Genomic DNA, 23,043 nt, shown 5'->3' on the forward strand with positions numbered 1-23,043 from the left:
TTACTGGTTCCCAAATGGGTGCTGATGTGGAGGGCTGCTGCCATCTCCTGTTCTGGGGGAATAAAAGGTCCCCAGCAATATCTCTTCCACTTCTGGTGGGCTATCTGTCCATCTCCTGTGGCTGTCACTTCCAGGCTTGGCTCCTTCTTTCCTCTTGGTTGGGATGCCTAAGGAACAAATCCCCTCCTCTGGGCCAGGATGCCCGTCCAGCTCGTGTGGCTGTTTATTGTAAAAGCTGTTTCATTTTGGTCATTTTTGAAGCCAGAGTGTAACTTCAGGAATGTCAGAACCTTACAACCCAAAGGTTTCTCTAATAACCAATTATAATTTGAAATATTAAGGATGAGCCAAGGGACTTTACCGTTTGGGCACTGAAGGAATGGCTGCTAGAAATGGGGCTTTGCAGTCCTACGTGAAGAAGAAGATAAAAATCAGTCATTCTAAGAAGTGATAGCCATTAGCAACATCGGTAATGTCTTTGCTATATTTTTAAACAGTTTTATAGTCTCTTGATAAAACAAAGCTATCCAGTTGTATCCCAAACCTGACCATTTCTGTGTGATTCTAAACCTCTGAACACTAGCATATCCTTATGAATCCTCTAATTCTCAACAACAGGGAACTCGCCCAAATAATGGATCTCGAAAAAATTGCTTCTATAGGTTCATGAAGATGAAGTCAAGACAAAGCAGTTCTGAGTTTCAGCGATTTGTATTTTAGTTCAACAGTACTGTGTTGTGTGGGGCGCCGTTGCAGCTTCGCCTACACTCTTAAAAATAAAGGCGCCCGAGGGGTTCTTCAGAGCGATGCCATAAGGGAACTTTGGCTCCCAAAAGATCCACCCACATGAAGGTTCCAGGAAGAACCTTTTTATTTACTTAGATCTGTAACGGGCTCCGCAGCCATGAATAGATGATAACAGATTTGTGAAATCCCAATGCGAATCTTGCTATTTTCGTACAATAACACAGACCAAGCCCTGATTCGTAATCACTTAGTGCCCTGCTCGGTATTCTATACAATACAAGATTTTGTTTTTTTTTTCAACAAATTAAAAAGTTTTCTTAAAGTGCAAAGAACCAACATTATATGCAAAGAATCCTTCCCAGAATAAAAAGTGCTTTGTGAACTGCACTACCCAGTAAAGAACCATAAAGTGCCATTGAAGAACCAGGATTTTTAAGAGCGTAGGGCAGCAAAACTGCTAGATTCAGTGCAGCTAAGATTAGTTTATAATGGGAAAGGTGAAATATTAATGAATATATTAAAGTTTGGGTGACACAGTGGTAATGTGGTGCAGTGGTAGCGCTGCTGCCTCACAGTAAGGAGACTTGGGATCGCATCCAGGGTCCTCATGGCATAGAGTTAACATGTTCTCCCGGGGTCTTTGTGGGGCTCCTCTCACAGACATGCAAGTCAGGTGAACTGGTGACACTAAACTGTCACTTGATGTGTGTGTGTTCGCCCTGCGATGGAATGGCGCCCCCTCCCTAAGTTTGTTCCTGCCTTGCGTCCTGTGCTAACTGGGATAGGCTCCAGCACTCCCTGCGACTGTGCTCTGGATTAAGCGAGTCAGAAAATGACATGAAAAATGAAGGTTGACGCAACAAAGATGACATATGTACTCAGTTTTGGGATTCGACCTGCCAGAAAAAAAAACAAAAAAAAAAAACACGCACCGTTCTCTCATACGACACGGCGGCAGCAACCGCGACGGTACAACTGCTCAAATGTTACAGTATGTCGGGCGGCGTTAACTTTTCACTAGTCGGATCACTCCGAGTTCCGACGGCTAGATTGAGATGCACATTGTAAAGTTTTACATCACCCTCCATAAAAGATCAGTCTTGAGGATCAAAGTGAGTGAAAAGTCAAAAGGGGTGAAAACTTCGGCTGTTCCGTAGTGCCCGTCAACGACAAATCCTCCCTCGGGCTTTAAATGAAAGCATGCAGGCGATTCCCGAGAATCTCCTTCGAATATGCAGACTTAAAAAAAATGACACGAGTTTACCACTAGATAGCAAATGAGACGCTCCAGAAAGTCAGCGAGTGAGGGCATTTCTTTACTGTACGATTGCCAGCCGGCATCTTCCACGTAGCAGAAAAAAATGAGAGAAAGAGAGAGAGAGAGAGAAAACCCGCAATCCCAACAGCATGCCAAGCCAGCCGGCCGTCCGACCCACCCGCCGTTTCCTGCCCTCTAGCCAGCCCGTCTAGCGGGCGGCGGCCCGTGCGGCTCACTAGCTGGCAGCGGCCGGTGACGTCACCACGAGGGGGGCGGGCTCGGAGGTGTTTTCCAGCTTTAAAAAGACAAGAGGCGCAAAGCTGCCGTGCGTCAGAGAGATCCAGTGTGTTACTGCGAGACTCTCGGCAGGCGAGGCAGGCAGAGGCTGCAAAAACATACACAGCAAAAGCCAGCCAGTCAGTGTCTCAGAGGAAAGGCAGCCCTCAGCTAAAAAAACTCGAGCCTCTCTCACTCCCAGGCGCACACGCACACAGTCCCCGCTGCGCAATCCCAGCGTGCCCACTGGAGCGCTCCTTCAGACGGAAGGGCTCGCGAGTTGGCATCACAATAAACCGCTGCTGCTGCTGCCGCTGCTACAGACGCTTCTATTCTACTGCCTCCAAAAAACGGTTCGCTTCTTCAACACTTTGCCCCCATCATCCATCTGCACCCCCGGTCCGTCCTTTTGCACGTTGACTTTCTTTTTTTTTTTCTTTTTTTTTTCCACTGTACTATACTTCAGAGTTTCAGAGGGGAAGGCGAACCAATCGGGTTGAATGCAGGACAATAATAATAATAACGTGAGCGTCTCTTCAAACTTTGCACTCGGACCTCTGGTTTCTTCCACTCTGGCAAAAGAAACTTTAGGATTGCATTTATTCTCCTCCTTCAGCAACATGAAATCGGCGGAAGAAGGTAATGTTGTATACTTTTTTTTACTCCGTCAACATTGTGCATGCTTCTGATGATCATTCTGTATGACGTTCATATCGAATTCATGTGGGGAAAGATTCAGTATTGCAGATCATGACAGCCAGTGCTGCAACGTGCAAGTTCACTTTAGTGGAAATGCACTATTACCTGTATAACAGTGATCATAAAAATAAAAGTATTACTTTAAATAGCGCGCAGCTGGCTTTATATCGTTAGTAAATGATTAGAAATAATAACAAAAGGTGGGTTAGTCTAATTGAAGTTTGCCTTAGGTGCCCATCCTGGCAGCGCTTGGCACGAGGACGGGAACCAACCCAGGGCGGGTCGCAAGTCCACTCACAAGCATTTTACATGTAGTCCTATTTAGAATCTCCAGACCCGCAGGTAATTGAACCAAATCAGGAAGAAAATCCAAATAGAGCAGCAATGCAGACAACGGCGACCGGGAGCGGCATTGGAACCGAAAATTGTTTTACGCGAACTACTGCGGCACCGTGCCAGGAATGTTATCAGCTGCTGTATTACGTGTACAGTAAGCTTGTATATACTGTATGTATATATATTTATATGTATACATAAAAGCATATCATAAAAGCTGTCAATATTGGACCACCGTACTGTGCATGAATCTAATTTTGCATGTGTGGTGTCAAGGTAAGCAGAAATACTATAAAGCAATTATAAAAACATACACACACACACAAATAATAAGTTGCGTAAGACATGAATTTAATAATTTCATGTAGTAATTATAGCCAATGATACTGCTTTTAATAAGAAGCGTGCAAAAATTACACCTCGAGCAACGATACTGCGCCCAATTTTGCACATACTATTTAACTGGAATTGTACATAATTTATTATGTACAGTCATATATGTAACGTTAATGTTTTATGATTGTATTTAAAAATGTTAAGCCAAATATAAAATTGTGCAACAGCAGAAACAGGTGGTAACTGGAGGTGGCATTGGAACACCAAACATTAAATGCTAACTACTGCGGCACCTTGCCACCAATTGTATGAAACAGAATGTTGCGTTTAAAATAGAATATATATATATATATATGTGTGTGTGTGTATGTGTGAGTGTATATAGAATGTATATGTAAAGGTATAATTATTTTTCATCTTATTAATATGCCATAAAAATGGCATTAATGGAACTCAGTAATATGCATACATTTAATTTTTCATACTATATTCATACTACACATAGACACAGACAGAACCTCATACAGCAGTTTAAAAGAAACAGACAGAAGCACTAAATAGTTGCATAAGACATCAATTTAACATTTCATGTAACTATTATAGCCTATGATAGTGTTTTTAATAAGAAGGGTGCAAAAGTTGCATCTCTAGCCCCAATATTGTGCCCAGCTTTGCACACATTAGTGAACAAGAAGTGTACATCAGTTATTACCCACTGTCACATATGTATTGCTAACTGTTTATCAATTAATATACAAAGTTTCAACAAAAATCTGACCATAATTGTGGCACAGTAGTAAGAGTTGGGGACTGGAGGTGGCACGGGAACACCCAAAGTTAAATGCCAACTACTGCGGCACCATGCCACCAATGGAATGAGATGGTGTATTATGTGTAAAGTAAGCTTTTGTAAATACAGAGAATACATAAACATACAATTATTTCATAACATGTTTTAAAAGATTGTCAATAGCGGACCACCATAATGTGTGTATTAACCTTCATTCATGCCAGGCAGAAATACTATACAGCACTTAAAAAAAGCAAGCAGAAACAATAAGAAGTTACTTAAGACATGAACTTAACAGGTCATGCGACAATAACAGTCTGTGATAGTGCTTTTATTAATAAGGATGCAAGTATCTCTAATAAAGATGCTGCGCCCAGCTTGTCACATATTAGTGACATAGAATTCTATGCATTTTATTACTCAGAGTCATATGTGTGATGTTAAGTTTTTAAGATTGCATTTAAAAATGTGACAATAATCGTGGAACGGTAGTAAGAGTTGGTGACCTCAGGTGGCATTGGAACACCAAGTGTCAAATGCTAACTGCTGTGGCACCTTGTCACTAATGGCCTGAGATGCTGTATTGTGTGTAAAATAAGCTTTTTTATATATATATAAAATGCATATGTTAAAGGTGTAATTATTTTTAACTAATTAATATGTCATAAAAAATGGCAATAATGGACCACAATTAACATGCATAAATCTAACACTGCTTACTACTGAATGTGCTGTCATACTAGGCACAAATACCACACAGAATTAAAAAAAAAATAAAAATAATAAAAAGTTGCACAAGACATGAATTTAACATTTCATGTAACAAGTATAGTCAATGATAGTATTTTTAATAAGAAGGTTGCAACTGTGACACCTGTAATAAAGGAACTGTGCACAACTTTGCACGTAATTTTGACTTACAATTCTATGTCGTGTGGTTTATCATTGAATTTAAAAGTTTTCAACACAGAGTTGACCGTAATTGTGGCACAGTAGTAAGAGTTGCTGTCTCGCGGCTCCAGGGTCCTTCTCGTAATCATGCATTTGATTTATTTAGCACCTTGCTCTGCTCAAAGTGCTGCAGCCACATCTCCAGTATGGAGTCTGCGTGCTCTCCTTGACTCCCTCCACATGGACTTTTTTGTGGGTTATCCTGATTTCTGCCACCCAAAGACATTCATGCCAGTCCCACGACGAACAGACAGATATGTGTGTCTGTGTGAGTAAACGGCTCCCTGTCTAAATTTGCTTCCCGCTTTGTACCTGATGTTCCAAATTTGCAGTAGAGACAGCTGGCTTAAAAGGACACTTTTCAAATGTAATTATAATTGTGTTTACTGATTCCTTTGAATGCCATGCCCTCATTCAGGGCACAGTGCTTAGCGCACCCGCCTCATTGCTCCAAGGACCCGGTTGTGATTACAAGTCCAGTCGCCACCCATGTGTGGAGATTGCACGTTCTCTGCGTGTTCATGTGGGTTTTCGTTGAGCGGCTCTCATTTCTTCCCTCATCCTGAAGACTTGGCACGGATCCCAGTATGCCAAACCAGAATAAATATTTTCGGAAATTCAATGGATTATCTTACACACAATATTAAAATATATTGACTAGTAATTTATTAATGACTCAGATATAATGCATAGAATTAAGGCACCCAGAAAAAGTTAACAATACAAATAAGGAATGTATGGCATTGGCATCCATTAAATTCTAACAATACCCCTAAAGTAGATTCCCGATACTTTATGTATGATATCTAGAACTTTATATAGTATATATTTAGACTTCATTGCAATTAAAGGCCTTACTTGCCTCCATGGGCAGCAAGCAGAGCGTCTGGCACGTGTCACTGAGTTTCATGGGTGTTTTGTCACCTGTCACCTCTTGCCACCCTCACTGACTCTTTTGAAAGTCCTTGAATCAGCAGGAGCTCCCCGTACCGAATATTTGAACCCTGCTTGTTACATTGAGAGCGTTTTACTATTGCTGATTTTAAAGTATCGCCATCAGAGGGACAGAGTGGTCCATTGGCAGCACTCATTTGGGTCTTGGCATATTTTCATGAAGTAAATTCATGTGAGGGTGACAGCACGGTGGCACAGTGGTTAGCACCAATGTCACTTTTTTTTTTTTCCGCTGGAATCTCATGGTCAGATATTGTCTCGGTGTGTGATGTCTTGTGTTTTATGTACCACGACAGAATTGGGGGGGAAAAATTAGCTGAACTTGCCAGCCCCGTTGACCTTTCGTACAACACCGGCTCCATCTTGTGGCACGTCATGGAAAGGCGCGAGCGTGGCAGTGCTGGCAGGGAGAACGGAGTTGCTAAATTTGCCATGCTTAACGATGTGTGTAAACTAATATGGTCTGCAGATGAGATCAGCAAGTCTGACGTACCCAATGAGTAGAAGTAATGTGACGTTGGCTTTAGTGAACAGTCAAGATGGGTTCCAAAGGGTGGGATTGTGTTTTTTTAGTTTGCTAGAATTCTATGAGGAAGCAACAAAAACTACAATCTGAGTGGGGCGCAAAATCTCGTGGCCTGACTTTGTCTGTGTGGCGTTCACAAGTTCTTTTCGTGTGTGCATTAAATGGCCTCCACATCTCTCGAAAACATGCATTAGGCTGAGTGACAACTCTAAATGAGCCCCATATGACATTTATTTGCTTATCAGATGCTTTTATCCAATCTTAAAAAAACTTACAAAAAACAAAAGGTCAGCTTTATCAAATAGACATCATAGCAGTAGAGTGTTGTACCGTTTTAGCCATAGATTGATACAGGAGAAAGTAGGGTGGAATGAAAGGTGTCGTTTCATCCTGTTTTCTCCTGTATCAAATAAACATCAGTCTGGGGGACGGTTTGGGAACAAGTGTTACAGGACAGGGTGACAAAATTGGTCACCACAAGCGAAGATCTCAAAACAAATTGCATGGTTAATAAAAACAGCTAGAATCAGTTAGACAGAAATTCACCAAACAAGAGGGTCTTGAAACGCTTCTTTAACACACCGAGGGAGCAAGAATTTCGAATGGAGGTGGGCCGCTCGTTCAACCAACTAGGAACTACGCATGAAAAGAGTCTGGGCTGAAATTTGATCCCATGCAAAGTTGGCATCAACAGACACCATTCATCTGCAGACTTGAGTGTTCCTGATGCAGCATAGGACCCCCATATACAGCACATACTGACCTGCGCACAGTTCTAATAGGCACACATCAAGGATTTGAACTTAATAAGTGCTGCTATAGGGGGCTAATAGAGGAGCAAGTGACTGAGTGAGTGGTCTCTGCAATCAGCTGCCATCCCATCCAGGGTTGGTTTCTGCCTCTTATCCAGTGCCAGTGTAGCTGGCTTAGCCTCTGACCCCCACATCCCTGAATTAAAGCCATCAAGTAAAAAAATTCTACTGCTTCAAACTCCCGCTTTTAGTCTTTTCGACCCCCCCCCCAGGGTCATTGCTGAAAATAAAAAATCATTTCTTAGCTGCAGAAGTCGTAAAGGCAACCACATGTGGCATGTGCTTCATTTGAAATCTGTAAAAATACTCAGAATTTGAAACGGATATTTGCAGGAGGCTGCTGTTTTTACCAAAAAATATGGCTTTTGAAAGATTATTTTTTTCATAGTGGCTTTCTGGGGTAGGAGTCTCCATTGAATGACAATGAAGAGAGAAACAGGGGCAAGTGTACACATCTTGTTTGTGCCCCCTTTTACTGTGCATGTGGCTTCTGCCAGGAATGGGCACAACAAATGAGCTGCTTAACACATGTTCTGAATCTGCGTATTGTAAATTAGGAGTGCAGGGAGATGAAGACGTAACTGGCAATGTTATATTATATAGTGCCTTTCATATCTATCTATCTATCTATCTATCTATCTATCTATCTATCTATCTATCTATCTATCTATCTATCTATCTATCTATCCTGCCTACTATACCAAAATTAGTATCTATCTATCTATCTATCTATCTATCTATCTATCTATCTATCTATCTATCTATCTATCCTGCCTACTACACCAAAATTAGTATCTATCTATCTATCTATCTATCTATCTATCTATCTATCTATCTATCTATCTATCTATCTATCTATCTATCTATCCTGCCTACTACACTAAAATTAGGATCCAGCTTTTTGTCTGTCTGTTTGTTATATAGCGCCTTTCATATCTATCTGTCTATTGTAAAGGACAGCACACAAGTGCAGGCATACTGGCCTATAACCAGCTGGGAGGCCAATATAATAGAGAGATTGGGCGAGGCTCTGTTTCAAGGCTGCATGCTCCCCCAACACGCTAGACGACAACATCACTGGGCTTTGGCACCCAGTCAGATACGCGCAAGGAATGTTTAGAACTGTAGTTCTCTCAGGCAGCCATGCTGCAGTCTACAGGTGGCACCAGGGGATGCTGCAGAGTGTTATGCTCCCTACTTTATGGGACTTTCGTTTGACCGAGAAGTGCTTCCAATGAGTTCTGTCCTAGCACTAGAAGTACTTTTGGGTCCAAGATGAGCAAAGCCACTCAAACTCATTCATGTGAGTTGGAATCGGGTGTCGAGGAGAAAAAATAGAGAGGAAGAGAGATAGAAGAATAATATTTGTGTTTATTCCACTTTTGGAACCTTTGTGCAAGGTATTAGTGCAAATATTTTACTGAGATTTGTGTCTGGGGTGCTGTAATGCCCCCTAGTGGTCACTCTGTCTATCTATCTATCTATACTCAACCATAGGAAGATGCTATATAAATAAAATGTATTATGATCATTGTTATTAACATTATTCAGTATAGTATCTATCTATCTATCTATCTATCTATCTATCTATCTATCTATCTATCTATCTATCTATCTATCTATCTATCTATCTATCATGTAGTGCCTTTCTTAAGTCTCTTAGAGCCATGAGGCAGCCATGTGTGTCAGAAGTGACAAGTCATATTTTTAAAGAAAAACCCAGAAACTACTACATAGTGACAGAAGATGCCTGAATTCAAAACCACACAGGAACCAAGTAAGGTGCCCTTAATGCCCTGTTGAGCACAGTTAATGGCATACACTTTAGTTAGGATGCTGGAACCCAAAGCCAGAATGAGCCCTAGACAGTTTAGCACTTGACGACAGCGCTCTCTCACACATACGTACGTCGACATTAACACCAGGCCAATTAATGTAAAAGCAGACTGTGAGAGGAAACCAACGACCCCAGGGGGAAACCCACACAACAAGCGATTGAAATATAGAAGGAGCCAATGCTGCTGGCTGTGCCTCAGCTCTCTCCAGTACCTACATACAGTAAAGCACATATGTTTATTATCATTTCTCTCACTGCTTTTCCAAACAGTTTTAGAAGTAAAGTAGGAAACGTGCTCTGTTTGTCAAACTACGACCCTGTGAAAAGCTCCAGTTGGTGCAGGTTTTTATTCCATTTTGTTTGCTTTTAAAAACGGACCCGATTCTTTTTCTTAATTTAAATGGACTTATTTTTTAGATACAGATGCAAAACAAAGTAATCAATGTCCTGCTATCTCAGGGGTCTCAGATTCAGTCCCTGGAGGGCCACCAGTTTTGTTCCAACCAGTTTCTCAATTATTTGGTACACTGTGTTATTCCCTGAGGGGGAAATTATCTTTATACATGACCTTTGTGGGGGGTTTCAGCACTCAGGGTCAGCCATTGTACGGCACCCCTGGAGCAGTTTTCAGGTTCATGGCCTTGCTCAAGTGGTCCAACAGAGTAAGATCCCTTCCGGTTGTAATGGAATTAGAAGCCCGTTCCTGCTGCTGCTTAATTTATGGCGTGTTAGTGCTCTCACTGTGCCACACCAGACATTTCCAGATTTCCATCCAAAAGTCTTCTCCAACTTACACTGTTGTCTTTTTAGGTGTTAAATGTGAAATCGATACTGTGTGTTGGACGCACAGGTGAACATGGGATCAAGTCAGCTGCTCATTTGTTGGCTCGCTTTGCATCTCAGTATTTTTTTCGTTAATGGAAGGAATTATTAAGGAAAAGATTGAGCATCACGTGGCAAGAGAGACAGAGGGAGGTTGGGAGCATGTGCTGATAGCGTGTTGGCACACCCAGCATGGGACCCGAGTGCAGAGGGTGACACCTTAGCACTTCACTGGAACAGTGTGAAGTTTTTTTTATGGTGGCTGGAGTGCCAGTCCTGCCAACAACCCCAAAGTTTTCCCTCTAAGTTGGAGGACCTGCTCACAGGTTAACATCATACCCAGGACGGAGCAATTGCAGGTTAAGGGCCTTGCTTAACGGAGTAGAGTCACTTTTGGCGTTTATGGGATTCAAAGTGGCAACCCACCGATTGCCAGCACAGATCCCTAGCCTCAGAGCCAGAACAGCAGACTAATGGCCATTTCGCATTAGACGACTTTTTACAGAATTTCCAGACAGGTTTGATTTTCTCTTTAGTCGTACGGGCGGCTCGGTGTGCACGACAGTGGATGCTCATCCGGAAGTACAATGCATAGAATGCTGGGACGTGGAATAAGAAACTCGGGTGTGCAGGACCTCACAATTAGAAAAGAAGGTTATCTGTGTGATGTCTTGTGTTTTATGTAGCACAACAGAATCAGAAAAAAGGAGCCGAGATTGCAGCTGAACTTGCCAAACCTGTTGACCCTTCGTACAACACCGGCTCCATCAGGTAGCTTGTCACAATAATTGACAATTATGGCTGTGCTCGTAGATCGGCATGCAGCTACTAATTTTGTGATTTGCTTAGTGATTTTCATTTAAGTAAACTAATACGGTTTAGAGGTGACTAGAAGAAATGTGACGTTGGCTTTAGTGAACAGTCAAGATGGGTTCCAACGGGGGGAGTTGTGTTTTACTAATATGCTGGAATTATATGAGGAAGCAACAAAAGAACACGATCTGAGTGGGCTGCATCATGATGTTTGTTTCAATTTTCAGAAGGGATTTTAATAAGGTGCCATGTGAGAAGTTGGGCACCAAACTGCAACAAGTGTGAGTTCAGGGCGTAGCGTGTACATGGGTGCAAAACTGTCTCAAGAAGCAGAAGGTTGTGATGTGAAGAACCTTTACCAGAATTAGGTGATGTTAAAAGAGGTGCCCCTGAGGGCTCAGTACTGGGACCGCTGCTGTTTTTAATATTCCATATGTACTGCAGAGGAGCTGGATAGGAATATTAGCAGCAAGCTGGTTAATTTTGCAGATGATACCAAGACAGATGGGATGGCAGATAATCTCTAGATACAGCTGAAGCATTACGGAATAATAGAAGGCAGGCTTGGGCAGATTTGTGGACGGTGAAATTTAGTTTTAGTAAATGTGAAGTGTTACATGTAAGAAGTAGAAATGTTAGGTTTGAATATACAATGGCTGGGGGGTTGTGTGGTCTGACACCTTAGAAAGTACACCTGATGTGAAGGAGCTAGGAGTCATAGAGGACTTGTTACTGTCTACATCAAGTCAGGGGACAGAAGAAGGCTAACACAATGTCAGGTTATATAGGGCCATGATGTGTGGAGTACAAGTCACAGGAGGTTCTGCTCCAGCTTTATAACACACTGGTGGGGCCTCATCTGGAGTTCTGTGTGCAGTTTAGGCCTCCAAGTTTAGGTTTGAATACACCATGGGAGGTCTGAAAATCAAAAGTCACCCTTATGAGAACGATTTGGGAGTCATAGTGGACTCGTTACTATTAATAACCTGACAGTATTTAGAAGTCATTAATAACGCTAATAGAATGCCAGGTTATATAGCGCCTTGAGGTGTACAGAAGTCTAAGAAGGTTCTGCTCCAGCTTTATAACACACTGGTGAAGCCTCATCTGGAGTTCTGTGTGCAGTTTAGGCCTCCAGGTTTAGGTTTGAATACACAATGGCAGGTCTAAAAATCGAAAGTCCACCTTATGAGAAGGATTTAGGAGTCGTAGTGGACTCCAAGCTATCAATGTCCTGACAATGCTCAGAAGTCATTAATAACGCTAATAGAATGCCAGGTTATATAGCGCCTTGAGGTGTACAGAAGTCTAAGAAGGTTATGCTGAAGCTTTATAACACACTGGTGAAGCCTCAACTGGAGTCCTATGTGCTTTTTAGGCCTCCAGGTTTAGGTTTGAATACACAATGGGAGGTCTGAAAATCGAAAGTCCACCTTATGAGAAGGATTTAGGAGTCGTAGTGGACTTGATACTATCAACGTCCAGACAGTGTTCAGAAGCCATCAAGAAGGCTAAAAGAATATCAAGTGATGTAGCGCTTTGACATGTGGAGTACAAGTCCAAGGAGGTTCTGCTCAAGCTTTATAACACACTGGTGAGGCCTCATCTGGTGTAGTGTGTGTAGTTTTGGACTTCGCAGACGTAGCGGTGATAGAAAAAGTCCAAAGAAGAGAAACTTGGCTGATTCCAGGACTGCAGGGTGGTAGGTACGTAGAAAGATTAAAGGAGCTGAGCCTTTTCAGTTTACACAAACAGAGATCAAGAGGGGACATGAATGAAGTATTTAAAATTACAAAGGGAATTAGGGGAGTCGGTCAAGACGGTGACTTGAAAATGACTTCATCATGGACACAGGGACACAGTTGGCAACTTGTAATACTGGGTACATTCTGCACAAATGTTATAAGGTGTGTCTTCACACAGAGAACCACAGACACATGGAATAAGTGACTAAGTAGTGTGGTGGACAGCAGGACTTGACTTGATGTTATTAAGGAGAAATTAGGTGGGACTGGTGAGCCTTGTTGGGCTGAATGGCCCGTACACGTCAAAATCGTTTGTAATGTACTAAAGTTTGGCTGCTGGTTAAGGAAAAGAAAAAAAAAGAAATGGTTAAGAGTATTGAATCTCGATAAGCAAGTCAATTAAAATGTAGGCCGAGAAAGTTGGTTTGATTAATGCCATCTTCTTCAGTAATATCCAAATTACTCAAAAAAAGTGCGTCGGGAACCACAACTCCTTTAGACGTATGGCTGTGCCTCTTTATGGTGGCTCACTTTTTATCTTTAGCCAAGTCAAAAGTTTTTTTTATAATAGTAATAATAGTAGTAGCCAGTTATGTACACTACACTATGTGCAAGAATCTAGGGTTACAAGTGCCAGACAAGTATTACGAACACCAGCCAGAAAAGGTCGTGAACCTCAACGCTATCGCCATCATGTTGGATGATCCAATCACAACAGATAGAACAATCCTAGCGAATCGTCCTCATATTGTGCTGCATAATAAGAAAGAGAGAACCTGCCTGTTGATCGATATAGCCGTCCCAGACGACTTGAACATCATCTTAAAAGAAACTGGGGAGATGAGTAAATACAAGGATTTGGAAATCGAGATTAGCAGGATGTCAGTCAGTCATCGTCCAACCCGGTATATCCTAACACAGGGTCACAGGGGTCTACTGGAGCCAATCCCAGGGCGCAAGGCAGGAATAAATCCCGGACAGGGTGCCAGCCCACCGCAGGGCACACACATACCAAGGATAGTTTAGGATCGCCAATGCACCTAACCTGCATGTCTTTGGACTGTGGGAGGAAACCGAGCACCCGGAGGAAACCCACGCAGACACGGGGAGAACATGCAAACTCCACGTTGGGAGGACCTGGAGAGCGAACCCAGCGCTACCGCTGTGCCACCCTTAGCAGGATGTAGAACTGTAAAACTAGAACCGTGCCAGTTATAGTTGGAGCATTACATATGTTAAAGAAAGATCTTAATGAAAACTTGAAGATGCTCCCAGGCCATCCATCAGCTAGTGAAGTGCAAAAGATCTCACTTACGGGCACTGAACGCATCCTTAGAAAGGTGTTCGGGTAATTCACTTTGGCTTCTTGTTGTAGCCTGGATTTACCAGCTAAAACCACAAAGACGTCATGTGAGAGGAAACGGACACTGAATAATTATAATCCCTCTATTATAATAAAAAAATCTTGGGAAAAGACGAGACTTTTTGAAGAGACTTTATGAAAAGAAGTCCTGCAAGACGGAGACTTTTGCCACGAGATTCTTTCAAGTCACGCCCTACTTACAACTATTTTCAAACAAGACCACGGTCATCAGGTGCAGTCCAGGACTTAACCTGGACAGACACCAATCCATTAAAGGGCTTACTTTTCAACACACACACACTTACGAAGGTCCAGTTTAGAATCACCCATTCATCTAAATATGGCAGTGAGAAACGATCAAGTCAAACGAATTAACACAAAAATTGTCGATCGGTTACACAGCAAATTGATTAAATGCATATCAATAGACTATCCTGAAGCAGTTGGTGGTGATCATGTGGAAGTTGAAAACGTCAATTTACAATATCCCGTAGAATATCTACAAGCGTTAACACCGTGTGGTCTTAAATTGGCCGAATTACTGTTGAAAGAAGGATGTATCGTGATGTTATTGCGTAATTTACATCTGAGTGATGGGCTATGCAATAGGACAAGATTAGTTGTATTAAAAATTGGTCGAACAATTCTAACATGTAAAATTTTAACAAGCGACAAGAAAGGTAGTGTGGTACATATTCCGTGAATAACATTAGATACAAGAGGAGATCTTGATAAGCCATTTGTATTAAAACATGTACAGTTTCCCGTTAGAATAATTTGTTCTATGACAATTAACAAATCACAGGGACAAACATTCGAAAAAGTCGGTTTACATTTTAGAGAAATAGAAACGATTTCACTCACGGGCAGTTATACGTTGCGTTGTCACGATGTAAGTCCAAACACAGAATCAAAATTAAATGCGATATTGACTTAAAAGTAAATTCCAAATATTTTTTCTACTGAAGTTTTAAAGTAAAAGTGAAAATAATGCATATGTAAGAATTCCCATGAAAATAACAATCTCTTTAAATTTTATATCCAGTGTAACAAATAAGACTCCCGACAGTCACAAAGGTTTGGGGCAGCCACCCGTATAATATGATCTTGGCTGCAAAAAGGATTGAAAAAGTTGAGTTGTGTCCAAAACAGAACTGATTAAGTAGAGGTAAGATGGCGTTTTTAAGCATAGACATAGAATTACTAGACGCCGCATGACCAGCATCATCGTGCGTCAACGTCGCCGCCATATTGCGAGTGGCACTCCTGTGGAGTGAAGTAGTTAATAATGTGCTGCTTGGGATTTTACAAACCGCTGTACGCTCCAAACCAGATTTCATAGGTAAGGCTGAACATTTGTTTTGATTATATTTGGCCATTAGAAAATCCAGTTTTATAATCTTAGCACTCAAGGTCACCTTACAATAAAATTAAACAACATTAGTGAAATTAAAACAAGAGAATGAAATCAAAAAGCAATAATTAGCAAACAAACAAAGAGAACTGGCAGTAACAGTGCAAAATTCACAATTGGTATGCCAGTTTCGAGGGCAGTTTTAAAATATGTTAGTGAATCGAGCTGACGAATACGAGAGGGAAGAGAATTCCCGAGTTGAGGAGCACAATGAGAGACGCTCGAGCGCCCAGAGTACGGAGTCTGACGTGTGGTACAGAAAGTCGAGCTGCAGATGAGGATCTGAGTGAGCGAGAGGAGTGTCAGTCTGGAGGAGATCAGGGAGGTTGTGGAGAGTTTTAAATGTTAAGAGCGGTATTGTGTATTGCATTCTGTAGTGAACAGGGAGCCAGTGAAGTTGAGAGAGAATTGGTGTGATATGTTCAGTGGGTTTAGAACAGCAGGTTATTATCCTGGCAGCAGAATTTTGAAGAAGTTGTAAGCGATGGATACGTTTTTGTGGGATGCCAGATAGAATAGCATTACAGTAATCTATACGACTCGGGCATTAACCGATACTTCAGTACTGTGTTGTGTAAGAACAGGACGAAGTCTAGAAATGTTTGATGGAAGAAGGCAGTCTGAGAAATGTTACTTATATGGGAGAAATTATTTAATAATAATATTATTATTTAATAATTGCCATTATTAGTGTATAAATGGATATAAATAATTGCATTTAAACGATTCGCCAAAATCTGTTGAATGTAAACGATACTGTTTTAAACGTTATTGATTTTTCATCAGAAAACCCGGTTTCCACATCTGCATGTATTAGTTTAAATGACACTTTTGCCACTCGCAATAGGACGTATCGTGTCGCTGGGCAACACAGTGAATGCGCCGTCTACTTATATATGTCTATGGTTTTAAGGGCTGGAATAGGAAATTAGGTCATCCATGCCGGAACTGGAAGTGACATCTACAGGGACCGGAAGTGACGTCGTCAGCGGCTCTGTAACCGGAAGTGGCGTCTTCGAGGGACCGGAAGTGACGTCATCACTGGCGTCCGAAACCGGATGGGATTTCCCAGGAATGGTCTGCAAGAGACTGAGAGAGACAGTCAGCACACTCTGCCACCCCCTGGTTACTTAAGCCCTTTAGCTGCCTCCTAATCACACATGTGTGACACCTCCGTCTTTGTGGATATGGTTAGAAAAACTGAAGACACAGAGAGAACATGACAATTCCACATGAACACACCTAGAACACTGGGCCTGGGAGATGGCAGCGCCAACCACCGGTGCTAACGACAGATCACAAAGATCTATGCAGTTCAGTTGGATGTGACAAGAGACGTCGTTAAGAACTGCTCGACAGTTAAGAGAGGAGGAGAGTCACGCTTTACATGTTTGCCTGAGTATCCTTCGTGCAGACTCACATCCTTTTCAAATTGTGCATTCGGTGTTTTATAGAAGGTTGATGTCATGTGTGGCTGGTGGGGGGGGGTCTTTGATTACTCGAGATTTCTTTGAAAGTGGCTTATAAATCTTCTAATTGATACCAGCCCTGGGCACTGGCAGCTTCCTTACCCTCGGCTGGCTGGCTGGCTGGTTGGCTGGTGGTAAAGCGTTACATTTTTACATTACCATCCTGCTGACTATTGCAAGATGCTTATCCCCCGATTACTTCTGTGGTGACCTCAGATGGAGGGAGAGCCAGCTTTTGGTGGTTAAATTACACAGCCGATGCTCTTGTAGCTGGAGTGTTTGAGTACACAATTAAAAATGAAACGGTAAGGTCAGTAAATCGGGGGCCATCTATCATTCACTCACTAGTCTGGTCCACTTCTATACTTATTATCACTGTTGTTTAAGAGCAGACAGATTGGTTTTTAAAAGGCCAGTAGGTATCTGTAGTCACAGCTCCCCACCCCTCAGCCCCAACCCCAAACCCACCGCCACAAAATCATTCAGGTTTTAGATTTCTGATGAGTTGAGTAAAGAAGAATTTGTTGGAAACCAAAATTACAACGTGCCCTTTTTCTCCTACCTAGCTTGAGAAATATTAGGAACAATTTGGGGTTTTTTAGATTTAGTGCACACAAATTATTGCATGTGCTGCTCATTCACTTTGCATTCCAACTCGTAGAAGAAATGAGATTACCGCACCGAAATAGACATGTAAATTAGTATTTGTTGTAAGAGACGCTGGCCGTATCGGAGCGCTTCGCTTAGACTCACTAACAAGCGCACAGAGGCCAACAGGAAACCATCCTGGCTTCATGTTTACTTAGGAAAATGAGCCAAGACAAATTGTCCCGTCAGGAACGAGGTGCGCAGCATTCCACTCCGGCAGAAGAGCCGGACATTTTCTCTTCAGATTGCTAAGGTTAAGCAGTGCAACAGAAGAATTCCAGGTGATTGCTCATGGGAAACTGTGCTTAGAATTATTTTACAAGCAGTGCCAACCATGACTATATACAATCAAGTATTGCATCACAAGCATGAATACGCTGATTTTCATGAAATCCAGTGCAATAAAGTGTGAATAAAGACATAGCTGACAGACCCACGGTGGAGAGAAACAACAGATACGGACTTGAAGAAATCACAAAAAGAAATGAGTCATACAAAAAAATAATTCAGAAGCCAAAACACTTCATGACTACCCCATTACTGGTTATTTAGACTCACAGTGGAGCAATGGGCCAGTGATACTGGATAGAGCCATATCCTCACACCTCGAGAGTGCCGGGTTCAAATCACAGTCTGTGTCTAACTGGGCTTCCTTCATGGTAACCCAGTTTCCCTTCCACATTCTGCGTGTTTTAGGCCAATGGGCCCAAATGGGCTTCTTTGAGTGAGTCCTGCACTAGCCTGGCATTTTATCTGTCCTGTGCCCTTGTGATTGGCAAATGCACCAGCACCCCATGAGCCTGGGATGGGATGGACAAGTCAGTTAGTAGAAGGACGGATGGATGGATCAAGAGTTGAAATGTATTCATGTACTGTATATCTTATTGAGCCGACCTCGGCTCATGACGAAAACAAACAAGAAGCTTGTTGGACATCTGGAGTCCTTATGGGAGTCCTATAAAAGGAGCCAGCCGCCACTACTCAGGGAGCCAGAGTCGGGATGAGGTGGGCAAAGCTTGCTGGAGGAGGAGTGGAGGCGAGAGAAACAAAAGAGAAAGAAGAGTGTTTTATCTTTGGTGCTTTATACTGAGTGGCTGCTGGGGAACAAGGCAAAGGGATTCCTCAGCTCCGAATAAACCCTGAGGGTCCACACTATCTGAATATCTGTCCTACCTACTATATTAAAATTAGGATCTATCTATCTATCTATCTATCTATCTATCTATCTATCTATCTATCTATCTATCTATCTATCTATCTATCTATCTATCTACCATACAATTTCTTTCATGCCTCTATATTAATGTGTTCTATTATACCTTTAATATCCATCAATATATTTTTATAAAGTCAGTCAGTCATATTTTATATTAAATTGAATCCTAGTGAGTTTATTTTTTTTTGTCACTTATCAACAGAAAAATACTCTTTAATCTCAAAGTGACAACAGATGTCTCACTTTGACATTAAAGAGTCTATTTGTTGACAGGCCACAATGCACTGAGATTCAATGTTGTGAAACAATAAAATGTGAAACCTCCAGGGAGTGAATGACTAAGAGGGCAGACTCAGTTATGGGGCGCCTTCTGGTCCCGCTGGATGTAGTAGTGGAGTAGAGGATGAAGACAAAACCTACGGCCATTATGAACAGAACTGCACAGCCTCTATCTTTGACACGGCAGCATGGAGGACTTCAGCAGAAGTGTGTCCAGAAACACTACGGGGGCTTCTTCATACCTATGGCAATACGCCTTTATAGTGCCTCACTGTGACTGCTTTTTTATGTTTATGCAAGTCATAAGTTTTATTTTTCAGTGTTCTAGCCATGCTGGCTTGTATTTGAGAGAGGTTGTTATTAGCTATACTATAATAATATATATTTATTTATTTATCAAGCATCTGTCAAAAGCCAAATTCTTCTCAAATAAAGGGCTATCTTTGTATCATATAGTGCCTTCTATCTATCTATCTATCTATCTATTGGTTCACCGACAAAAGCGCGATAGACATATGCGCCCCGACAAAACCACGACAGACAAATGAGCGGCGACAAAGCCGCTAACTGGTTTTCGACAAATGCGCGCCGACAAAATCGCGAGAGAGGCCAAGGGAGTGGGACGCCCTTGCTGCAATTCTTCTTACATATGCAGGGCGTGATCTTAAGGACTATCTGCGTGCCGTGCTGATGGAAAGCTCTCATAATATTGACTTCTAAAATAAACATTATTATATATGCTTTAAACTAGTAATTCATATTTAATGAAACTTTCGCGATTTTGTCGGCGCGCATATGTCTATCGCGCAAATGTAGGGTAACACTATCTATCTGTCATGGCCTTCCTGTCTATATATTGGCATGCCCTATTATTTTCTAGAATTTGTTTAATATCTATTTATATATGTAACAAAATGCTTTCCATATCTATGCATTATATAGTGACTTTCACGTCTCTGTTTTGCCATGCGGGCGGCACGGTGGCGCAGTGGGTAGCACTGCTGCCTCGCAGTTAGGAGATCCGGGTTCGCTTCCCAGGTCCTCCCTGCGTGGAGTTTGCATGTTCTCCCCGTGTCTGCGTGGGTTTCCTCCCACAATCCAAAGACATGCAGGTTAGGTGGATTGGCGATTCTAAATTGGCCCTAGTGTGTGTTTGTGTGTGTCCTGTGGTGGGTTGGCACCCTGCCCAGGATTGGTTCCTGCCTTGTGCCCTGTGTTGGCTGGGATTGGCTCCAGTAGACCCCCGTGACCCTGTATTCGGATTCAGCGGGTTAGAAAATGGATGGATGGATGGATGTTTTGCCATGCCTGTCATGTCTATCTACTGTATACAGAATATTTTTTATAATGCTTTTTCTATCTATCTATCTATCTATCAATCTATCTATCTATCTATCTATCTATCACTTTTTGTAACATGTCCTCAGTCTGTCATTTGTATTGTGCCTTTCATGTTCATCTCTCCATAATTACAAACTGGATGGAGACGTGGAACAGATGCTGGTTCGGCGAGTACGACTGGCTTCGCCTTCTCTGTATTTTACTTTACTTTAAGGGGAGAGTAACGTACTCCCCACCATACTGTATGTACCACACAATTTTCCCGTCTAAAACTGTTATTTCCGATCCCATCCCAGCCCACCTGAATTTCCCTGTTGTCTCTGTAAATCTCATCCAACATAAAATAATGCAGTCTGGATGTCAAAGAGAGTTGACCACAAACACTAAACCTGCTGTGTTAAAACTCAATTCCTCATAATACGTTGTTGGTTCAGTCAATTAAAACATTAATCTTCCAGTAATGGGTTTACGGTTTTGGTGGTTAGTCAGCGTTCATTATGACTTACTGCGTTGTTTTATTCAGGGACTTTTTATCTCATTCTCTCTGCAGTCTTTGGTCTTCTGCAATTGCCGTTTCAAGGACTCTTCCATTTAACGTTTTCAATTATCCTCAGCCGCAGTACCGCACAGGTTAAAAGACATTCCTTCTAAGATTCACTTTATGATCAGACCGCGGCCTGGCAGGTTTCCCCCTTTATGCGGTGGACAGGAAGAGCCTTTGTGCAGCTAATGTGAGGTTACAAGGGTTAAAAAGAAGAAGCGATATTGATTTAAACGTACAGTGCATTTAAATATTACTTGAATTGAATTTCACAATAGATTGCAGGAAATGTCACTGAGATTTTATATTCTTTAAGGCAACAATTATGGAGGCAGAATACCGTAGCCAAAAGAGAAGAGCCAATGGTTTACTAACTGTATTTAGTAATTTACCAGACTGGTAGGAATGAGAATGTAATGACTTGCGGGTATTCAGTAATTAAGCCATTCTTCTTCTATATTGTATTTCCTTAAAAAAAATAAGAAACAGATCTCCTTTTGAAAAGAAGACAAGTACATGTTAGTTTATTAACAGACCATGCCAGTGGGAATCAAATGGCATATTAGAACAAACCTGCTTAATCCGGTTCAGGTGCCAGGAGCCGATCCCTAACGCTTCAGACACAAGGCAGGAACACATGATGGATGTGGCAGAAGTTCATTGCAGGCTTCACTCATGCAAAGCGCCACATGGGACTGACTTGGGGATGGGAGCCATCCTGACACACACACACACACACACACACGTGTTTGGAATGTGGAAGGAAAAGCGGACAGACATGGGGGTACAGATGGCAACCAGCATAGGGCGCTGGAGCCACGAGGCGCCTGTTGTAACTGCTGCACCACCGTGCTCCCCTCAGTAAGTGGGTGAATAGACATGTGTGTTACCTTCTGGTAACTGCACACTTTGTGTCCTTTTTGCCGTCTAAATGGCAGATGGGAGCATCTTCAAGAGGTCGTAGCTTAGAGGGCCCCTCTTAGTGGACCTGTGTGCACGTTCAAAAAATATTTCGTTTCTGTAGTCCCTTTCAGATTACTGTCTTTAAATATTTGACACCTAGGTGTGGTGCCACCCTTAGTTGAGCTATTCAAAGGCACTTGGCATACTTCACTAAATAAACACTTTACTGAATATTATTTATTAAAAATACAGTACTTTCATATGGATTCAGAGTGTAGCTGACTTAGGAATTGTGACTTAAATATACAGGTGTATGTATGTATGTATGTATGTATGTATGTATATTTCTACCAGCCACCCTACCTGGCACAGACAGGCAGACACAAGTTGTCACACAGCACTCGCGTTTATTTACAGTTATTTACATAAAGTACAGTCCTTTCTTTTTCTTTCTGTTTCCCTCCTCCTCTCTTCTCTTCTCTTCTCTTCTCTTCTCTTCTCTTCCACCTCCTGAAGAGCTTTGTCTTCTCCCACCCGACTCTGGCTCCCAGAGTAATGGCTGCTGCCTCCTTTTACAAAGTGCTCCAGGTGCTCGTTGACGCATTTCAGGCAGCACTTCTGGATGTGGCGGAAGTGTTGCAATTAATGGCTCAGGAGCTCTCCAGGCACCCCCTGGTGGTGGTCACGGGTCCTAACAGGATTGAGCTTCAAACACATGGTACCACCTGCTCTCCGGGGGTTGCCCTTTGGCACTTCGGGGGGGATGTTGGTGGGGGGGTCAATGCTCCAGAAACGCTCTTTCCCCCGGTCCTTTCGACCTAGTGGGGTCCCGGCTGGACACCACAATAGTTAGCACTTTATTTGTCCCAGGGGAAACTTAGCTTTTACAGATTGTCAAGAAATATAGAAATGTTTTAACAAACAACAACAAAAAAAAAAAACCCTCAAACACACATAAGCATTACAA

General features: G+C 42.2%; 1 protein-coding gene across 4 annotated transcripts in view; it reads left to right on the forward strand.

The window, feature by feature from the left end:
• The first annotated feature begins 2,340 nt into the window (after positions 1-2,340).
• The window catches only part of nfatc1 (nuclear factor of activated T cells 1), a 251,234-nt gene continuing 230,531 nt past the window's right edge, over positions 2,341-23,043 (forward strand). For all 4 annotated transcript variants that reach the window (XM_039737220.1, XM_039737224.1, XM_039737221.1 and 1 more), the window contains exon 1: positions 2,341-2,920. In XM_039737220.1, the coding sequence (XP_039593154.1) occupies positions 2,782-2,920 (139 nt within the window). In that variant the 5' untranslated portion in view covers positions 2,341-2,781. The remainder of the gene's footprint in view (positions 2,921-23,043) is intronic.

This window comes from Polypterus senegalus, chromosome 15, assembly GCF_016835505.1.
Source record: "Polypterus senegalus isolate Bchr_013 chromosome 15, ASM1683550v1, whole genome shotgun sequence".
NCBI classification, from domain to species: Eukaryota; Metazoa; Chordata; class Cladistia; order Polypteriformes; family Polypteridae; genus Polypterus; species Polypterus senegalus.